Source organism: Pelecanus crispus, chromosome 1, assembly GCF_030463565.1.
Source record: "Pelecanus crispus isolate bPelCri1 chromosome 1, bPelCri1.pri, whole genome shotgun sequence".
Lineage (NCBI taxonomy): Eukaryota > Metazoa > Chordata > Aves > Pelecaniformes > Pelecanidae > Pelecanus > Pelecanus crispus.
In genome coordinates this window covers 139,159,828-139,178,340 of record NC_134643.1, presented here as the reverse complement: position 1 = coordinate 139,178,340, position 18,513 = coordinate 139,159,828, and the positions used below count along the sequence as shown (strand labels likewise).

The 18,513-nt window shown below is 39.3% G+C and overlaps 1 protein-coding gene across 2 annotated transcripts in view; it reads right to left on the bottom strand.

Annotated features, from left to right (window-relative positions):
• The window catches only part of SH3KBP1 (SH3 domain containing kinase binding protein 1), a 208,124-nt gene that overhangs the window by 76,137 nt on the left and 113,474 nt on the right, over window positions 1-18,513 (bottom strand). For both annotated transcript variants that reach the window (XM_075709586.1, XM_075709582.1), the window contains one exon: window positions 15,757-15,953. In XM_075709586.1, the coding sequence (XP_075565701.1) occupies window positions 15,757-15,953 (197 nt within the window). The remainder of the gene's footprint in view (window positions 1-15,756; window positions 15,954-18,513) is intronic.

Genomic DNA, 18,513 nt, shown 5'->3' with positions numbered 1-18,513 from the left:
TTCTCAGTCAATGGCATTCAGCTGGTTTTGTCACGGAGATGTAAAATGACAATATGTTATCATTCTGAAGTAGTTATTCAAGATGGAGTTTGTTTCACTTAAACATCATCTATGAGCCAGATGTGTAGATACGGGCCAGTCACTGCAGGCTTCCCTTCTGTCACTGGAGGTAAACAGCTCTTTTAGCATGTAATTCATCTGGACTTCTCCTTTGGGATAAGAAAGGTCATGTCCTAATTACACCTTCTAGTCTACAGACTGTGAAGAAACCTTGAGCACTAACAACATCACAGACATCTAAATTCAGTCAGCAGAATCCTATGATAACTGCTATTTTCAAATACGTTAGTTGTGTAGTCCATGCATATTATCTGCGAGGACAGCAGCCAGCTAATCTATCTATAGATCCATCCTTATCTATCTGTATGTGTCTATCTACCTATATGTATCTATAGATCTATCAACAAATCCATAAACCCAGCTAACTAATCAATAAATACTGGTGTTATAGCAATACAATGCTGTCTTTATGCAAGTCCAGTATGATCTTTTCTACTTTGCATGGCCAAATCACAGCAATTTTCATTAAAACACACAAATAAAAAAGTTGCTCATCCTGGCTCCTGAAGAAGGTTGAAATTGTGACCTAAGTGCACACTAAAAACTAAAACTGAGGTGCAGATTAAAAAGAGTTTACTGTTCATCCTTTTTTAAAAAGATTAACTTGGATAAGCAACTGATTAAAAGACCAGAAACAAAAGGCAGGATTTCATCATGGTGAGCAGTGGAGCCCCTCAGGGATCTAGATCAAGGCTCTTGTTTTCCACATGTTCAGAGATGATCCAGAAAATAGGAAAGACAGAAAATCAGTTCAGAGAGAAGCAAAATTACACATTTGGAGGAAAACCGCTATCTTTAGACAGAAACAATGGGCTTTGAAACACATAGCTGCTAATACTTTGGAAAGGAATAAAGAGCAATAGAAAGCGCTATCAAAATCCTGTATAAATCCATTCAACACCTAGATCATTGTGTGCCGTTCTAACCTCCTTTCCCCCTCACACACAACCTACTTCAGTCCCTAAAGGAACTGGAAAAAGCAGAAAGTCACCAAGAATGATCAAACCTATGGAACAGATTCCTCATCCTGGGAAAAAAGATACACACGGGTGATTTAACACAAGTCTATAAAAATCAGGAGGGGCATTGAGAAGGTAGTTAAGGAGGACTCACTCATTATCTCTTCCAGTAATAAAAATTAAGGCCTATCAGATTAAATTAGCAGGTACCACATACAAAACAAACAAAGGGAGGTAACTCCTTCCCACAGTGTGTGATCCGAGTGGAACTCTTTCACAGGAGTTACAGATGCCAACATGTTTCATGCAATGAAAACGTGACTACCCAATTTGATGAGGAAAAAAAATCCATTAAGGTTATTAAACACAAAGTTCAAAATGACTAGAGGCTGTGAAGGATCACTGCAGGAATTTCTCTGTATGTTTACCCTGTTCTCACATTCTTCCCTAGGCTTCCAGTATTGACTTCTGTTTGGAGGCACGACACCAGCCTAGGCACAATTCTGATTTGAACTACAGATGTCTCAGGGTCTTCCAATTTCCTGGAAGTCTCATTCTTTAACATATGGAAATGGAATATTGAATACGATATGCTTTGGAAAGTAAATCTAAATAAAGCAAGGTGACATAAAACCAAACTGATAACACAACGGAAACTTCAAAGGATTACTCCAACTCCTCTCCCCCCCCAAACATTATTGAACAAACTTTAAGTTTTTCAGTTAAAAAGAAAACAAAACCATAGGGAGAATAAAGACACTGGAGAAAATAATTAGAAAAGTCTTCAAAATTATAAAGCAGTAAGTCTTACAGGTTAATTTAAATCCTCTGATTTCTAAGCCACTACAGAAATTTTCAACAGAGAAAATGCTTTATGGCATATATAAGTCTGCTTTCCTGGGCCATCTTTTGTAGTTCCCACAAAAGCAGAGAAACCCACTACGAGCCTAAAAGACTATACAAAGCAAACACTGGATGGACAGTCAGCTACTGTAATGAAAAAGACAAATCCACAGGACAGAAATACACATTTGCATTTCCTGTTTAGCCATCTCAAACTTTTTCTGACCTGTAAGAAGGACGCCGCCTACCGCAACACTATCAGTGGAGTGCTCGTAACAACTTACCAATCTCCTGAATAAATTCGAGTCTGTCAAGCAGCCTGAAAAGGCTTTAACTGTCTCCAGTTTTCTCTGAGAATGTGCTATAGATTTAAGACGTCTTCAGATGCACAGTCTTTCAATATTTCAGTGTATGAATACACACTGCTCCCTCAGCAATGATGTTGATGTTTATGCTGAGCTGTAATTGTTTATATCCTCCGCATTCATGTAATTTATGTTTTTGCATTAAAAGGAGAGTCTCAAACCTTCATCGTGGGGAAGACATCTAATTAGAGAGAGGGTTTCACAGATTCCTAATTTCCCATTTACAACTACAAAACAACTCTTCAGCGATTTCAGAACTGCTTAAATGGAAAATTACTTTAGTTCTTGTTTCCAGCTGTTGAGCTCCATTAAGAAATGACCTGAGCCAGCACCAAATGTCCCATCCAGCTATCCATGCACTAAAACTACCAGGTGTTTAGCAGACCACCAGCAGTCTACAGACCACAGATGAGTAATATCTTCATTAGCGTTATGCAAGTCACCAGAAAAATATGTGCTATCTCAAATAATGGTCAAAGAAATAAGTAGGTAAAATATGCAATGCAGAATTTTTGTTTTAACTTCTTGGATGGAAAAGGGGGTAGGAACAAAACCATCAATGACTATGAACAGTGAAACGTCATTTTCATTAAAACTCTGGGTAGCTTGGAGAGCAGAAGAGTGCACATTTTGCTTTTTCATCACTACTCTCCACAGTTAAACCTGTTCTACCAGCAGGTGAGTTCAGACTCTAAAGCTTTGTAACTTGGTATTTTGACAAGTTCTCAAAATTTCAAATTATGGGCAGAGAGGAGAGTGGAGAGGCTTTATTCTACAGATATGCTTGATGCACTGGGCAGGAGAGAAAGCTATGTGTCTTAACTCTCACGCTTTATAACATCTGTATTTCTGTAAAATTTGGAATCCTGACATTTGATGCTGTCAGGCTGTCAGTTTCAGATCATTAATGAACTAAAAATCTGCCTTCCTAAAAGGTTAATGGTGAGAAAGCAAATGTAAGAGTTTAGATTAGGTAGATGCTGCTGAAACAAATGGAGCAAGACATATTAGAATCACTGATGAGTAAAAACTCTTTAGCAAATGATTTTTTTTTTTAAATAAAGCAAATACAGAATTAAACCCACACAGCATGCTCCCAACTGCCTCATCTCAAAGCACTGAAAGTGTGCACATCAAAATGAGCTGTATGAACAAACTCATTATCTTTCTTCCTCAAGCTGCACAGCTAGAAGGTGCTTTTGTAAAGAAAGTATTTTTTGGAGCATATAAGTCTTCTTTCTTCCCAGCTTTATTTATTTTTCATTTTCCCCTTTTACTGACTGCGGCTCACAGAAATGGAAAAGATAACGTCCCCTTGCACCTCTCGCCAGGAATTCTACCATTTGCAGGTTGCAGTTCACAATTAATTTCTATCTCCTCTAGGAAGAATCCTCTAGTCAGTCTGCACTGACTGAATGAAATTCCTTCCTACTCTCCCAGGAGAACCATGCCTGTCTGGATTGCAGTTTGTAACTAGCATGATCCAGATTGTGCCATCCAGCTTAGAAACTGCTGTTACGAAACCTCCCTCTTTTACAAAAATTAATGAACCTTATGACTGCTACACGGATCTCCACTTCCTTTTGCAGCAGTAAGGAAAGCAGTGCAGCTACTTTAATCTCTCTCCCCCCCCCCCCCAAAAAAAAGGGAAAAAATAAGCAGGAAATGGCTCTTCTTTAATACCTTTGTTTTTAAAGTGGCAACAATACTTCTTTGCTCTTTTGTGAAATTTATGATGCTGACAACAGACTGCCAAGTAGCTGTTCAATTATATTTTTCAATTCTGTGATTAAAAAGAAAGACTAAACCCATACTGTCATGCAGATAGTGCCAGACTTAGTGCTGACAGTAAATATTTCTTCCATTTTGGCACTACATTTCTTCTTTGCTCCTCAGATTATCTTTAATTTTAATTTTTCAGTTTCTGCCCCGCCCCCCCCCCCCCCCCCCTTGCATCACTGAAATCAGGACAGAAGTTACTGAGGCAAATCAGGGAAATATTTTTATTTTACTCCTACAGGAAAAACTGCAGAGCAATAAGTGACATAGCAAAATGCATTAGCATCTCCATCCAGTTCTCTTTCAAGTGACTGGAATTTCATTTCTTTTCCTTTGAATGAAGCTCTGAAACTCGGAACACAAACGGAAAATGCCTACTATCATGTTTTTCAGCTTTTCTTTTCAGCAAGTGCTTTAGGTACAGAGACTGCTGCAGAAGAAACTGTCAGCTGTACATGTAGAGGTCTACTGCTCTTTGGGTGGCCAGTGCGTGGCAAATAGCCCAGCGCCCAGCAGAAAGCAGGCACCAGCAGCCCCTACTTGGCTACCAGTCGCTGTTGCATCAGGACGTCCTCCCCAGGAGCTGAGTCCTCTCTCCCCCTCCTTGGTTTTTATTGGGAAGTTTTTACGAAGCACTTAGTCAACTAACTGCAATAATACAAGCTCATGCCCATAGTATTTAAGAACTATTTTAGAAATGCAAAATGCCACTGACCTCCTATAGAAACACATGCAACAAGGAGCTAAAAAGACATTTTAGAAATTGGCCTACAGACTTTTTATCCCACCAAGTACCTGGCTGGTCTATGATCCTTTAGTACTACTCCTTTCCTCCTTCCTCTTTTCTTTTTTTAAGGCAGAAAAAGAGACAGACACATGGTACATTTTAAGAGAAAAAGCAACTCAGAAAACTTGTAGCTTCATGTCTGCACACAGCTTACTGACTTTAGCTGTGAAAAGCCAAAGTTGAGAGAAATTTACATTTTTCTACTGAGTCCCCAAAGTATCTGCAAATCATTAAACAGTTTACTTGGTGTCTCTCCATTCAGCTTCCTATAAAATTTTACAAGCAACAGTTGACTCCGGTTTTCCTTGATTTTTCTTGAAGGAAAGGGTAATTTCCATTTAGATTTTATTATCCCAATACCATTTTCTCCAAAAATAATTCATATCAGTTTTCCTCATTTGTACAAAAGACTCCAAATGTCACCTCACACAGAAGAGGAATTAGTAAAGCTCCTCCTCTTTTTTCTGCCAAAAAGAAGTGCAGTTTTATTGGTGCATTTGGGCAGGAAAAAAAAGCGGGGTGAATTTTTGTTTCCTAAGCAAACATTTGAAAGAGCAACACATCCTAAAGACTGTGCAACTAGTCTTGCTTAACTGTAAAGTTACATTATTCTTTAGAGTAAGAAAACTGAAACGAAATCATATAGAAATAAAAAACATCTGTGCAAGTTTAATGGCCAAACAGTCTGAAAGGAAAAAAACTTAAGCAAAACCGAGCCAGGACAGAGTATGTTTTCACACAAAAGTAACCCCCTATTCTAATACGGTCCTCTATAGCAGAAATGGACTTCAGGATCCCCAGCACTCTTTTTCCTTCTTTTCTTTTTACCTACCCAGCATCTACAAAGTGTGCAGAAGAACCAAAGAACCCTGCAGTCAAATCCTGCGCTCTGCAGAATATATATTACAATACAGTTTTAAAGAGCCACAGAAAAAAAACCCCAACTAATTATAAAAGAAATACCTCCTCTCCCATTGTGAAGCCAAGCTGCCTTTCAGCAGCTCGAAGTGTCCAAGAAGAGCCCTGGAGTCCTGCCCCTTCCTTGCATGAGCTCAGCTCAGCGAGAGCGGGAGCCCAGCCCTGACACAGACTCACGCTCCGGGCCATCCCGGGGAAACAAAGGTTCCACTTGTTTATTTCACAGGAAATCTGCAGCTTTTCCTACCTCTGCTCACTCACAGTGAGAAGTTTCCTCTCCTTTCCCAAGCCAGCCTAGTCTCTCCTGGCTTCTTGAGACCGACAGCTAAGAAAGGCAATGTGAGCGAGGATGTGCAGAGTTTTTGTGAACAGCCTAAGGCAGAAAGTTTTGCAAATAACTCTACAGGAAAATGAGCCTATGACAAATTCTGAGTGTCTTGGTCTCTCTGTTTAGAAACAAACAAAAAAAATCCCTGAAACTTCATGTCATTTATGCCTTTGTTTTGGCTTTTGTTTTTTAAAGAAATATGATCAAGAAACTGAAACATCACCGAGATGATCCTCTGTTCCATGAAAATCTTATAAATTCTTAACGCTGCCTCCTCACAAACATTCAACTTTAAAATGACTGAAAAAGGGCAGGGGAGGGAAACACACCATGGGCTTCTCTCAGACAATTTGGAAGAAATTAAAGATTTATGTTTAAGCAAGCCACAAGTTACTATACACTCTCACTCCCGTTTGACTTTATATGCTATTCAGTAAGCATTTACACACAGACTTGTCTACTATGGACATCCTTAGGCACACTCAACACATTCCCTGTACACATACAGCCCATCCTCTGCAGAGGCATTCTCATGGGAGTGCCAACACAATTATGAGACAAGGAAAAAGCCTCTGAACTCATACATTAAAAAGATAAAAGCAAAAAAAAAGGTCCTCTCTAGTTTTGAGCATCAGTGTGAGGAAGGACACGATAAACTTAGACAGTACGTAGATTTCAAAGGGGAGGACAATAAATTGTTCAACATGGTTCCTACAAAAAAGAACAAGAAAAAGCTTAATTTGCAGAGCCAGGATATTACAATGTATTTTCTGCTACAATAGCGAAATAGGAGAACATAGGGAGGATACACAGATTTATTTACTGGATGCTTTTTTAAAAACCAGCCATCCCCTGGGGATTACTTACAGATATTTGGTCCTAATCCAGTTGAGAGGCTTGGATTAGATGACCTGTGAGATCCCCTTTGGCCTTATACTGAAAGCAAATCACAACTGATCTGAGTAGGACCATCACTGCAAGTAGAAATCTCCAGAAAAAATAAGAATGGAAACGAGCAAGAGATGATGACTCACAGAAAAGGCAACATCTCTTGCAGCAACACTCCCTGTGCCTGCACCATGCTGCAAAACAGGTTTGGGAGTGATTCAGAGCAAAGCCTGAATGCCTACTGAGCCTGCAACCCCCTTCCTGAAGATTTCTATTTTCCAATCACAAATTATTTTAAAGTTCTGTTACAGTACATGACTATCAGTTCCAGAAAACACAGGATTATTGGTATTTATTTTAAGTGAGCATACTCTGTAACACATTTATAATTGATAGAATTTATGAGTATGTAAAAGTATAAGCACTACAATCAGGCATAACTTTTTAAAAATAATCCTCAACTAGGGAAAATTTAAAAAAGGAAACCCATTCAGAAAAATTCCACAAACCAATGAAGCTAAGCTAAACAGACAGCAAAAGATGAGTGCATAAATTTTATTTTACAGGTTATACTATTTGGTTTACATTCAACAGTCTTTTTAATACCTCAGCAAGCATGAAAGTTATTTATGTAATTTGCAAAGTCAGGTGGGTTATTTTATATTTTTGCATAACTGTATTTGTTCTTTTAATTTTCAAAGTTTATATGTGCTAAGAATATCAAATGTCATTTCATTAGAATTTTTATAATCTTTTCAAAGTTCAAAAAACTTAACAACTCAGATGTGGCAATTAAAAATCAGTTATATTATCCAACAAAATCCAAGTGGGGCAAGAAAAAAAAATGTACTTAGAAACACTAAGACACAGTTTATAAAATTGTTTATTCCTAAAGCCTTGATTATACTAATTTAAATCTTTTTATATCAATTTATATCAATTAGATTTTAGTTAGGTAGATTTTACTGCTATTATTAGACATACTGTATCGTATTAATTCATGAACCAGTTTTCTTGAAGCTCATCAGACAGAAAAAAAAGCCAGCTGGCATGTCAGTACTGTTACTTTCCAAAGCATTTTCTCCATACTGAACTTGAAACATGAGACAAATTTTTCCTAGAAATTCAGTTTATGTCTCCATCAAGTATCTCTGCAACTCAGGAAATCGGCTTTAGTTTAAACTGTTAAAGCACAGCATTTTGAGGTTTTTAACAATTCTTCTTTTAAAATGCTTGTGGGGGTATAAGGCTTGGTAATGGTACAGATTCAACTGAAATTCAGAGATTTACTGTGATTAGCAAGCTACCGATCATCAGCTGACCCAGAGCAACTTACAACACACAGACTTTTACTGTCTCCCTATTATGAAATAAAATTGCATTAGCTTAAACCTACACATTCTGGTTTTCAGACTGAAGCATCCTAAGTTTTCCTAATCAAAACCGTGACTGAAAAATCAGGAGTATTCCCTCCCAGCAAGCACTCCTCCAGGAGAACTCATCTGGCAGAAGCCCAGTGCTGTGCCCCAGGAGAACAGACCAGATTTTCCACATTGCTTTTAGGAGTAACTTCTGGTACTATCAATACTTCTTACACTACTTTGTTGCTATTTTTAGGTGTTCTTCCAGTAGCTCAAATCAGGAACATCAGTTGAAAATGTTTTCATGCATGTGCTTGATGTGCTTCTTTCATACGGACGAATCTTTTCTGAGTAAAGACCAACGATAACACATGTAAAGTCTCGTGGCATGGACAACAACTAGCTTGCATTTATTTAGAGTCCAACACCTGCTTTATTAAAAATGAAAGTCTAAAAAAACCATCACACGCAGCACAAACCACTGTGTGGGTAACCTCCTCTGCCAAAAACCGCTCGTGCAGACCGATATGAAAGCTGAACCATGTCACCAATACCTGGGCAACTCTGTTTAGGCAGCTTGAACATTTTACAAGCCAAAGTGAGAAAACATGTAAGTACAGGCATCTAATGGGATAGCAGGGAAGGGGAGGAACTATACAGGAGATCAGGAGACACTATTCACTCACGTGGCACAGTTCAGTGACTCAGCGGAGACTCATTGCCAGCCAAGGCTATCGAATTTGTTCCTCTCTTTAAACTTAATTTTCCATTTCCTGTTCTATTCCCCTGGTACCAACTCCCGCTTTGAGTCAGCCTCCCCAAAAGGGGCATGCTGCTTTTTGACTGTCCCTCATTTCAAGAGCCGACCATATTTTCCCTACTCTTTCTTCTTATTGCTGTGAATTAGTTACTCCAGAAACGGTAACAATCTTCTAAAGAATTTATTTATAATGTCCACATTGCATCAGGAATATCAGCCACCATCTACAAATGTGTGCTATTTTTTGCGTAATGAAAGAAACACATAAATCCGGTTTCCGCACTGAACACGAGGAATGTGTGCTGGTTTCAGCTGGGATAGTGTTAATTTTCTTCCTAGTAGCAGGCATAGTGCTGTGGTTTGGATTTAGTAGGAGAATAATGCTGATAACACACTGATGGTTTAGTTGTTGCTAAGTACTGCTTACACTAAATCAAGGACTTTTCAGCTTCCCACGCTCTGCCAGGTGCACAAGAAGCTGGGAGGGGGCACAGCCAGGACAGCTGACCCAAACTGCCCAAAGGGCTATTCCATGCCATGTGACGTCATGCTCAGTATAGAAACTGGGGGGAGTTGGCCGGGGGGCAGCGATTGGTGCTTGGGGACTGGCTGGGCATCGGTCAGCAAGTGGTGAGCGATTGCATTGTGCATCACTTCTTTTGTATATTCTTTTAGCATTATTATTATTATTATTACCTTCTCTTCCTTTGCTGTCCTATTAAACTGCCTTTATCTCAAGCCATGGGTTTTACTTTTTTCCCCCCGATTCCCTCCCTCCATCCCACTGCAGGGGGAGGGTGAGCGAGCAGCTGTGTGGTGCTTGGTTGCTGACTGGGGTTAAACCACGACAGAATGGAAAGTTACATCAGCGAAGGAGCAAGCCCCTGCTGCAGGCAGCCTTGCTCTCATGACAGCTGCAGAAGGGGCCAGGGTCTTTCTTCCTCTGTAGCTTTCCTCACAAGATGGCACTAGAATAAATGGCGAGGGCAGGGATGCCAGACTATGGCAGACAGCAACTTCAAGAAAAACACAAATGCTGCTTGAACAGCCGAGTGCTTCCCCCTGTTCCTACACAGTTTGACACACTGCTGCTGCTTGCCATGACTGCTGCTGCCATCACCAATGGCTGTCTCTGAATAAACGAATGCCAGGAACCTGTGCTTTCAAGTGCAAAGGGCTACACGCACTTGAGACTTACATCGTACGCTCTCTGCCTCAGCAGGCGTTTTTAATAGCGTTTGTATCCAGTACCAGGTGGTTTTGCTTGCATCCGTTTTTCCATTAGCTCAGTATTTTGAACACTGGCTTCAACATTTCTGTTAGGGGAGCAAGCACCTCCAAAGGCGTTGGAGGGGAAAAGTCAGTAGCCGCGAGCCTTGCGATACAGAGGCGAGCGCAGGCTGACGCGTGCAGCACACACAGCCAGCGCTGGCCACGCACCGCGGGTGCTGCCGGGCAGCGCCGGCAGAGCTCGGGCACATCATTAGCTGGTTTAGAAACACCAGGAGGAGCCTCCAACTTGCATCTCTTGAAGACTTCTTTTTAAATGACAACTGAAAATTAAGGGGAAAAATTGTTTTCTACAAGCAACCAGGCAGGAACTGACAGAACAGATGTGGCAAAGATGTGACTGTCAGCACCACGCATTCACCACAGTTTCTGGGTCCCTAGCTCGCTGGCTCAAAATAGAAACTCAGACCTTGCAGGCACTCAAAGTTTACAAATTTCTATCTTATTACAAAGGACAGGTAGACTTAATAATTGACATGAGCTTCTAGCCCTTATAGCTCTTGTGTCTACTTCCATTATTTCATCTCGATTTCTCCTCTCCCAAACATACTAAATATATTCAGAAACAAAAAATTCTGTATAAATTCAGTGTTTTGCAGTGAGAAGGATCCCTCAACACCAGTTAACTAGATCTTACAAGTTGCTGGATCTAGAGCCATGACAGCCTCCCCCTTTATATTAAATTATTACAGTGGCTGCAATATTGCCCAGTTTGATGGTTGAGTATATAATTTACATTAAGTTCTGGCAAACACTAATGTGACCTCATCAAAGGCTGTTAATGAAATCGAGCTCTGCTTAAATTCACCACTGCTAGCCAGCTATGAAAGCCTTGCCTGAAGAAAACTGCAAATATATCTCAAATGGAAAATGTAAAAAATACTTTCAATAGTCTCTTCTGAAGTAAGGGCAGTTTTCAGAAAAATAAAAATGGCTTTTTAAGACTTTTTATTTTATATTCACCTACTATGGCCTTTAGCATTTCCAGCTGAAGCCTCAACTCATGGACCAACCTGATACAGTTAACTCAGAGTAAGGAATGTGTTGGTTGAATTAATTTTCCTACACTTTCAGAGGTTTATTGTTAGATACTGGAGAGGAAGAAGTGATAGCTTGTTAGAACAACGGAAGCACATATAGATCATATTGGAAGGAAGTCCAACCTAGAAACAGAAGTTTTAGATAAGTTACTAAAAAATGAAAAAGGAAAAAAGAAATAAGCATGAACACTTGTTTCAATGTCTTGAAGCTGCACGAGCAGAAGGACGACATGTGAAACAGGCTTCTATTTGAACATGAAACTTGTGCTGCTTTAACAATGTTACACTGAATTTTCTCAGGAGACAACATGTCTATACGCAATTTGACAGAGCCAAGCCTCAGGAACCTGATTCTAGTTATTCGTGGCCACTGATCAACACAAACAGGCAAAGAAAAGGACTACCAAGCATAAGTATTTGATTCTTTTACTTTTTAAAAAAAGCACAGCTTTGATGGCACTGCTCAGATTAAACTCCCACAACTGCATCACTAATTTCCCTAGGATAATCTGCTTCTGTGATTTTTAGCACAAAGAACAGCAAAACAATGAATTCTGCATACCAACAAAACCAGTGGGGTTTCACGCAATTCCTCAGTTTTGCCTTTAGTTAGAGAGTTTATTGATCACCTTAAAAGACACGGGCCACTATATTCTACATTGTTACCACAGGGCTAGCTCTTGGAGCACATCAAACTGCCTGGTGATTTACAGGACAGCCTAGTAGCATCGACTTCTGCTCAACTGGCAGCAATCCTTTCTGCCCTCATACTCCTGCCAATATTTGTGTAAAAGCCTTCTTAACTTAACAGCCCAATAATTCATATCACCTCTGCATGAAATATGATCTAAACTTATGATTCATAAAATTGAAAACACATTAGAACACAAAGTGATAATGCCAACAAAATGGGACCCCCGTTGATTCTTCTGTAAATGGGACTGACATTTTCCATGGGAATTATCTTGTTCTACCTAGTCCCACATTATAAAATCCTCACAGTAATTTATTGATGCTTTAAAAAAAAATCAGTAGTTGTTAGGAAATATTTTAAATCAAAAAGGTAACAGTATCATTACAGTAATATATAAAATGTTTCATCAATAACTGTAGCAAGAAGCAACAGAAGGAGTTTTAGGGTCTCCAAACTTCAGAAAGAATTAAAAAAAAAAAAAAGGAGTAATTAAGGAAAGCATTGTTTCTGCCTCTTCAAAAGATTACAAGTTACTGAAAAACTGAGGCTACTTGTAAATGAGCAAGGCACATACCAGCGCAAAGATTCCTTTAAAAACTACATTGCTAGAGAAAAATTTGTACCAATTTCGCACTCTGCATCATGCATTGCAACACTTTTGATCCAGTATGCAGAACTCTCCAGCTAAATATGACCTTGCTTGGAATGACAAAACGCAGGATGCTCTCTCTCAGCCAGCATTAAATGGCAAAGAACATGGCAATGACAATGGAGGAATTTCTTGCTGCCAGGAGAGAAGTACTTGGGAGGTTAATGTTTCTGCAATCATAAACGTTATGTCAGTGAATCACGTTTTGGTGCTAAAGTAGATGATGACCACAGTGCTGAAGCCTCCAAATGGCACTGCTCAAAGGTTAACCACCCTGACCCTAGACAGGAAAAAAGCAACACAGCAAAGAAGCTTTACTTTTAGTTATCTCCACACTTGAAACATGAATAATGGATTGTGTTACAAAACTGAAGCCGTTATTTTCCACTAACCATGCCAACTTTAGGAGAAATCTGAAGACATAGGAAGGAGGCTCTGTGGGTAGGATGGAAAATTTTAGAAATTTTCTAAAAATTCTGTATTTAATTTTTGGCTGAGTAAAAAACCTATTGACTTAAGCTGCACAAATGTTTGTCCTTTGTGAAAAACAAAGGTAAGAGTTCTCATTATTATAAAGTGGAGTATGACTTCCCTTCAGGCAACGAAGGCCACTTCACAAGCACTTTGCGAACACTTCACATTAAAACAAGGGACTCTGGAGTTCAAGGGATATGTAATTTATTTTAATCAGTTCCCATTTACAATCAGTACTGTAAAGATAGCTACAATTATAGTAAACTGCAGACACAAGAAATCCTTCATGTGGCATTAACAAGGCCTTATCATTTGTAAATTCTAGTCTGCCTATATCAGAGTCGGGAGAACTGTATGTTACACACCAATTATAAATGCTATTATAATGTAAATTATAATAGTGTGTTTATCTTAGGTGATTTGCTTCCCACACCACATATTTCCTTTACATACCTACATGTGGGAAATTAATAATTTAAAACTCACCTCTTGTAGAACTGCATTATTAAAATACACATTTTCTGATGCTACAGGACTTTTTATGTCCCGAGTCCAAGAAAAAAAAGAAAAAAAGAAAAAAAGAAAAAGGTTTAAGTGCAGCCATGCATGAGTTTAAGTTTGCTTGCTATCAGGTGCTTCATATATACAAAGCAATTTTCCTTCCATGGGACTTGTAAGGAAAGACTTGTACTTGCAAGTACAAGATCGCAGGCAGCCATCAAATTCTAAAAACAAACATCCTCCAAAATGGGGTAAAAAAAAAAAAGAAACCTTTTATTAACCAAAGTCATGTTCTGGTAAATTCTTTTTCAGTGTACTTACAAAGCTTTCATACAGCCCAACCGCACCTTAAGCACTGGCAGGTTGTCAGGGTCACAAATAAACCACGCTGCAGAAAGACACCACGGTGGCTCCATGCAAAGCTGACTTCACTGCTCTCTGCCCCATTCCCTGAATGTGGCAGGAGGCAGGTTCATTAGCTAGCACTCAGTGAACACCGCCAGGCCTGGCCTGTCCCTATCTTGTATCCCAGGGGGGCTTCTTTAATGAGCTGCCATTGGAATACAGCTCAGGTGCTCCCGGACCTGCACGTTACCAAAGCCCCACACATGAGTTAATAAGCCCACCCAGAAATAGAAAGCAGGGCACTATGCAGGCTTTGAAGAAGTGAGCAATAGTCAAGGAGTAATACAGTCTAGGTTTTTCCTTTACTTAGATTACCCCAGCTCTTCGCTACCCTCCTTATACAGAATCTACATTGAAGCCTACTGTAATATATTAACCAATTCTCCTTCAACATAGTTAATTTAAGAAGTTTCCACCATGCATCTGCAGGATCTCCCTTCTGCTGCAACGCTGTAACTCAGGGTGGATGTGGGGGTAGGTGCTCTGCTATAAATCAGTTCACTGAAATGATCTAGGTTAACAACCAAAAGCTTTGTGGGACAAAAAGATGTAATTCATGAAGTGCCTGGTTCTACAGACTACTGGACAAGCACAACTCAAAAGGTGAGAAGCTGCCGCACCAGGGAACAAGAGCAGCTGCCCAGGAGCTTCTTAAAATCACCATAGAGCCAAAGAAAATGCATCACTGCACTATGCCCATAGCAGAACTCCAGGCTGTGGAAGCCTCCTAACACTTCTCAGCATATAAGCAACCCTATGCAAATCTAACTGTTCACTTAAAGGAAGGATTTCACAGATTTTTCTTTGGTTGTTACTTCATTAGGAAACAATGCACTTCTTTCTTCGTTTCCCTAATGACCATACCTTAGAGTGTTAAAGTTTGCCTTTCCCAGTTTATTAGAAACATCTCATTTTGCATTCTAGTCTCTCTTTATTTCTAATTTACTTAGTGATAGTTTTGGAGGCTGTGGAACAAAGAGTGCTCTCTTAAAAGATGGTCTGTTTCAATTTGTCTGAAAGTAAATTTTTTCCCCAAGTGTTAATCTCAGGACTTTCTTTTCATGTCATACAGAACAAACAAAAAATAATGCTTTCCCTTTTACTAATCCCTTTAAACAAAGGTGATTTTTGAAAGCATTTTAAAATCAAACCCAGTAGTAAGTTGAAGTATTTAGGTATTTGCCAAAGCTTCCTTTTTTTTTTAAGCAAACTGATGGCACAAGGACAGTATCTCCCTCTTAGTTTATATTAAGAATTAGCTGCTTTTTTTTTTTTTAACCATAATGTGAGTAACTGCAAACCTGAAAAGCCTCTCCAGTCTTGTTCTCTAAACTAATATCTTCTTATAAAAAAGGCCAATGGAGGTATGAACAGAGGAGTAAATCTTTAAGCAAATGGTTCTTGCAGGCAGTTAACCTCACTGGAATTCACTTCCTGGTGTGCAACAAAAGGAAAAAAAGCAGAATCTTGTCCACAGAAAGATTAGGAAATAATGACCATAAAGCTTCATGTTTTGGGCAGTGACAGAATTTAGAACTTTACGACAAAAACTTCTGTAAACCAACACCAAGAGAGATTTAAGAAATTACACGTACCTTATCTACTGGGAGAAAGTCATTTTCAACTTCTATTGACCTTGGTCGTAGCTTTATAGGTTTGTCTTTGAAGATATCTCCAAAGCCAACACCCTTGACCTTTTTGGGTTGGATTGTCGTGCCTCCATTGGCTCCTTCCGATTTTGTGCTGCAAGAGTCACCACCATCACTCTCAGAGCCTGTAGCATCTTTCAGGCCTGTGAAATGGAGGGATGAAAGAAGGAATCTTAGGTGTGAAGCTCACTGTTTTCAAAACAGATTGTGACTGGAAAATGGTCCCTCCCACCATCATCTAAAGGAAAATGAAACCACAAGGAACAGGTAGAGAAGATGCTCTCTGTGCCATGCGCTCATTTTTGAGTTTTAAAAATCTCTTTATTTCATCACATTTGTGTACCAGGTTAGAACTTACACCAATCCACAAAACATGCATACTCCAGCATCAAAACTTCATGAATGAAGACGGCCATTCCTTGAGTACCAAGAAAATCCTTCTTCCTCAGACAAAAATTATTCAGGAGAGAACTCAATAAATGAAAGAGTTAAATTCAGTTGTAGGGCAGCTAGTATATAAAGCCACTTAAAGCTAACAAGCAGTCAGACCAGGCGCACTGTACCTTAAATCTGTGTGACTCATATCAAGCCAATTATGCAATTAGTATCTAAAGCTACATTACCTAACTGGGAAATACAAAGCTGAAAGCTGTTTAAACAAATTTGCAATCAAATAAGCTGCATAATAACTTCCCTGCTGAAAATTAAATCTCTCTGCAGCATAGACGGCCTCATAGGAAAAGCACCCATGCACACTATCCTCTAGGAACATAATAAATCAAAACTGACAGTTTGATTTGCATTACTTCTCTCAGTGAGTAAGAAATTTATCTGCACTTATCTGAAAATATCTGCTGTTTGAATACCAGAGGCCACAGATGCAATATGGTGATGCTTCAGCCACTTTGCAGAATGGTGTAGAATCAGGCCAAACAGTCACTGGCAGCAAAAGTGACTCACTGAAGTTTCCTCCAATTGAAACAGTCCCCAGTATCTTTTAAATCTTCCTTCCTACATTACAGATTGACTTAACTAAGTTTCCAGAAAAAACACACCAATTGCTGCTACTACAGCACTAATTCTACCTAATAATAACAAACCTAAATCCTCGCATTCCCCTCACAAGCATTTGTAGTGTCACAGACACGGATCTTACAAGTCAAAGAAAGAAAATTTTCAAGTAAGCTTATCTTCTTAATTATTTTTATATCAAGATCCACAAAGTGATTGCAATGGATTTTCATCATAAGAGGCTGCCAGTACAGAAGCAGGATTCTTCTTTAAAATATAGATGCCCAAAACCAAGTGGAGATTATATACTAAACTCTTTCCCTCTTCCCTTGGATAAGCAAGTAATGTTACTCAAAAATTATCTGCATTTCTGCCAAAAGGAAAGAAATGGCACTAAGATTGGGCAAAGTCTACTGGATCGCTATAAAAGGGCTGCAAGTTCTGGAGCATGTGGGAATTTTTACAAAATCTTCATAATGCCTCAGCTGCTATGATTCTCTGATGTGTATAAGCAACAGAAACAGAACGAAGCAGTGTTCCTGAGCTGAAAGCATCTGCATGTGATTTCCAGCCTACACTAGAACAACCCTTCAAAACCAAATAGAGGAACTACCTAAAGAAAAAATATTTTTATGAAGTCAATGAAAGTATCTATGATAAAATTTTTAATACTAACAATTGAATTCTTTGCTTTTGCCTCCCGGACTCAAGCGATGGCTTTGGTTTTAAGAAACAGACAGTCTCCATCCAACAACTTTCTCTCACTCTGGTGAGCAGTGACTTGTTTTGGGGGAGACTTCTTGTCTTCCTGGCAATTCACACCTTAGGAACATGACTAACCAGTAAAACATAGCATCTTCTTCAAGGGCTACTTTGAGCTTCTCTGATGAACCACAGAAACCACTGCAAGTCCTGAGGCCTACAGGCACAACTTCACGATCCCGGATGCAAAGGGCTCATCTGTTAAATTTGTTTCAAAACCAGGGTGCTACTAGGAAAGGAAATCAGGAATCATGTGTCAGGCCAGGATTTTTAGCAAATCTGTTAAGCAGAAAAAACATCATATGCTGCTCTGAGATTTTCTGTATCCAAAACTTGAAAGGAATATGAATGCAGAACTAGAGAAAGTTCCCAGTTAGAAATAAACAAAAAGACTAAAAACTAAGCAAAATGCTTAGGCCTTCTGAGTGGCTGCTACGTCTACCTATTGAATATAAGTAACATTTCTGTTTCTTCGGGTGTTCAATTTAGATAGCACTGAACAGGTTATTTGTTCCATAAACTGTGCAGGACTGGAATTTTATAGAAGTCTAAACAATAATACTACAATTCTTTTCTTAAATATGCTAGGGTCTTGATCTCTTTACTTGGACCTTTTTATTTTCCCAAGAAGGGCCTGAGGGAAAACTTCAAATCTGGCCTCACTGGCTTATTACAGTAGTATTCCTGCCATCAGTAAAGTAAATTCTGTGCATTCCTTCTCTTCCAGAGCTCATGAAAGCAACAACCAGGGAATTGAAGCATTCACAGCAATCTTGCTCTGTGCTGTGGCTGGGGGGACGGGGTTGGCTATCCGTAGCTGAGCCATTCCATGATGCAGATGCACTAAGAGATGCAAGACTAGATTAATTAAGCCTGAGAGGTATAAATCTCTTCGGGCAACAAGTCAAAGTCACTGCTTTTTTCTTAGTC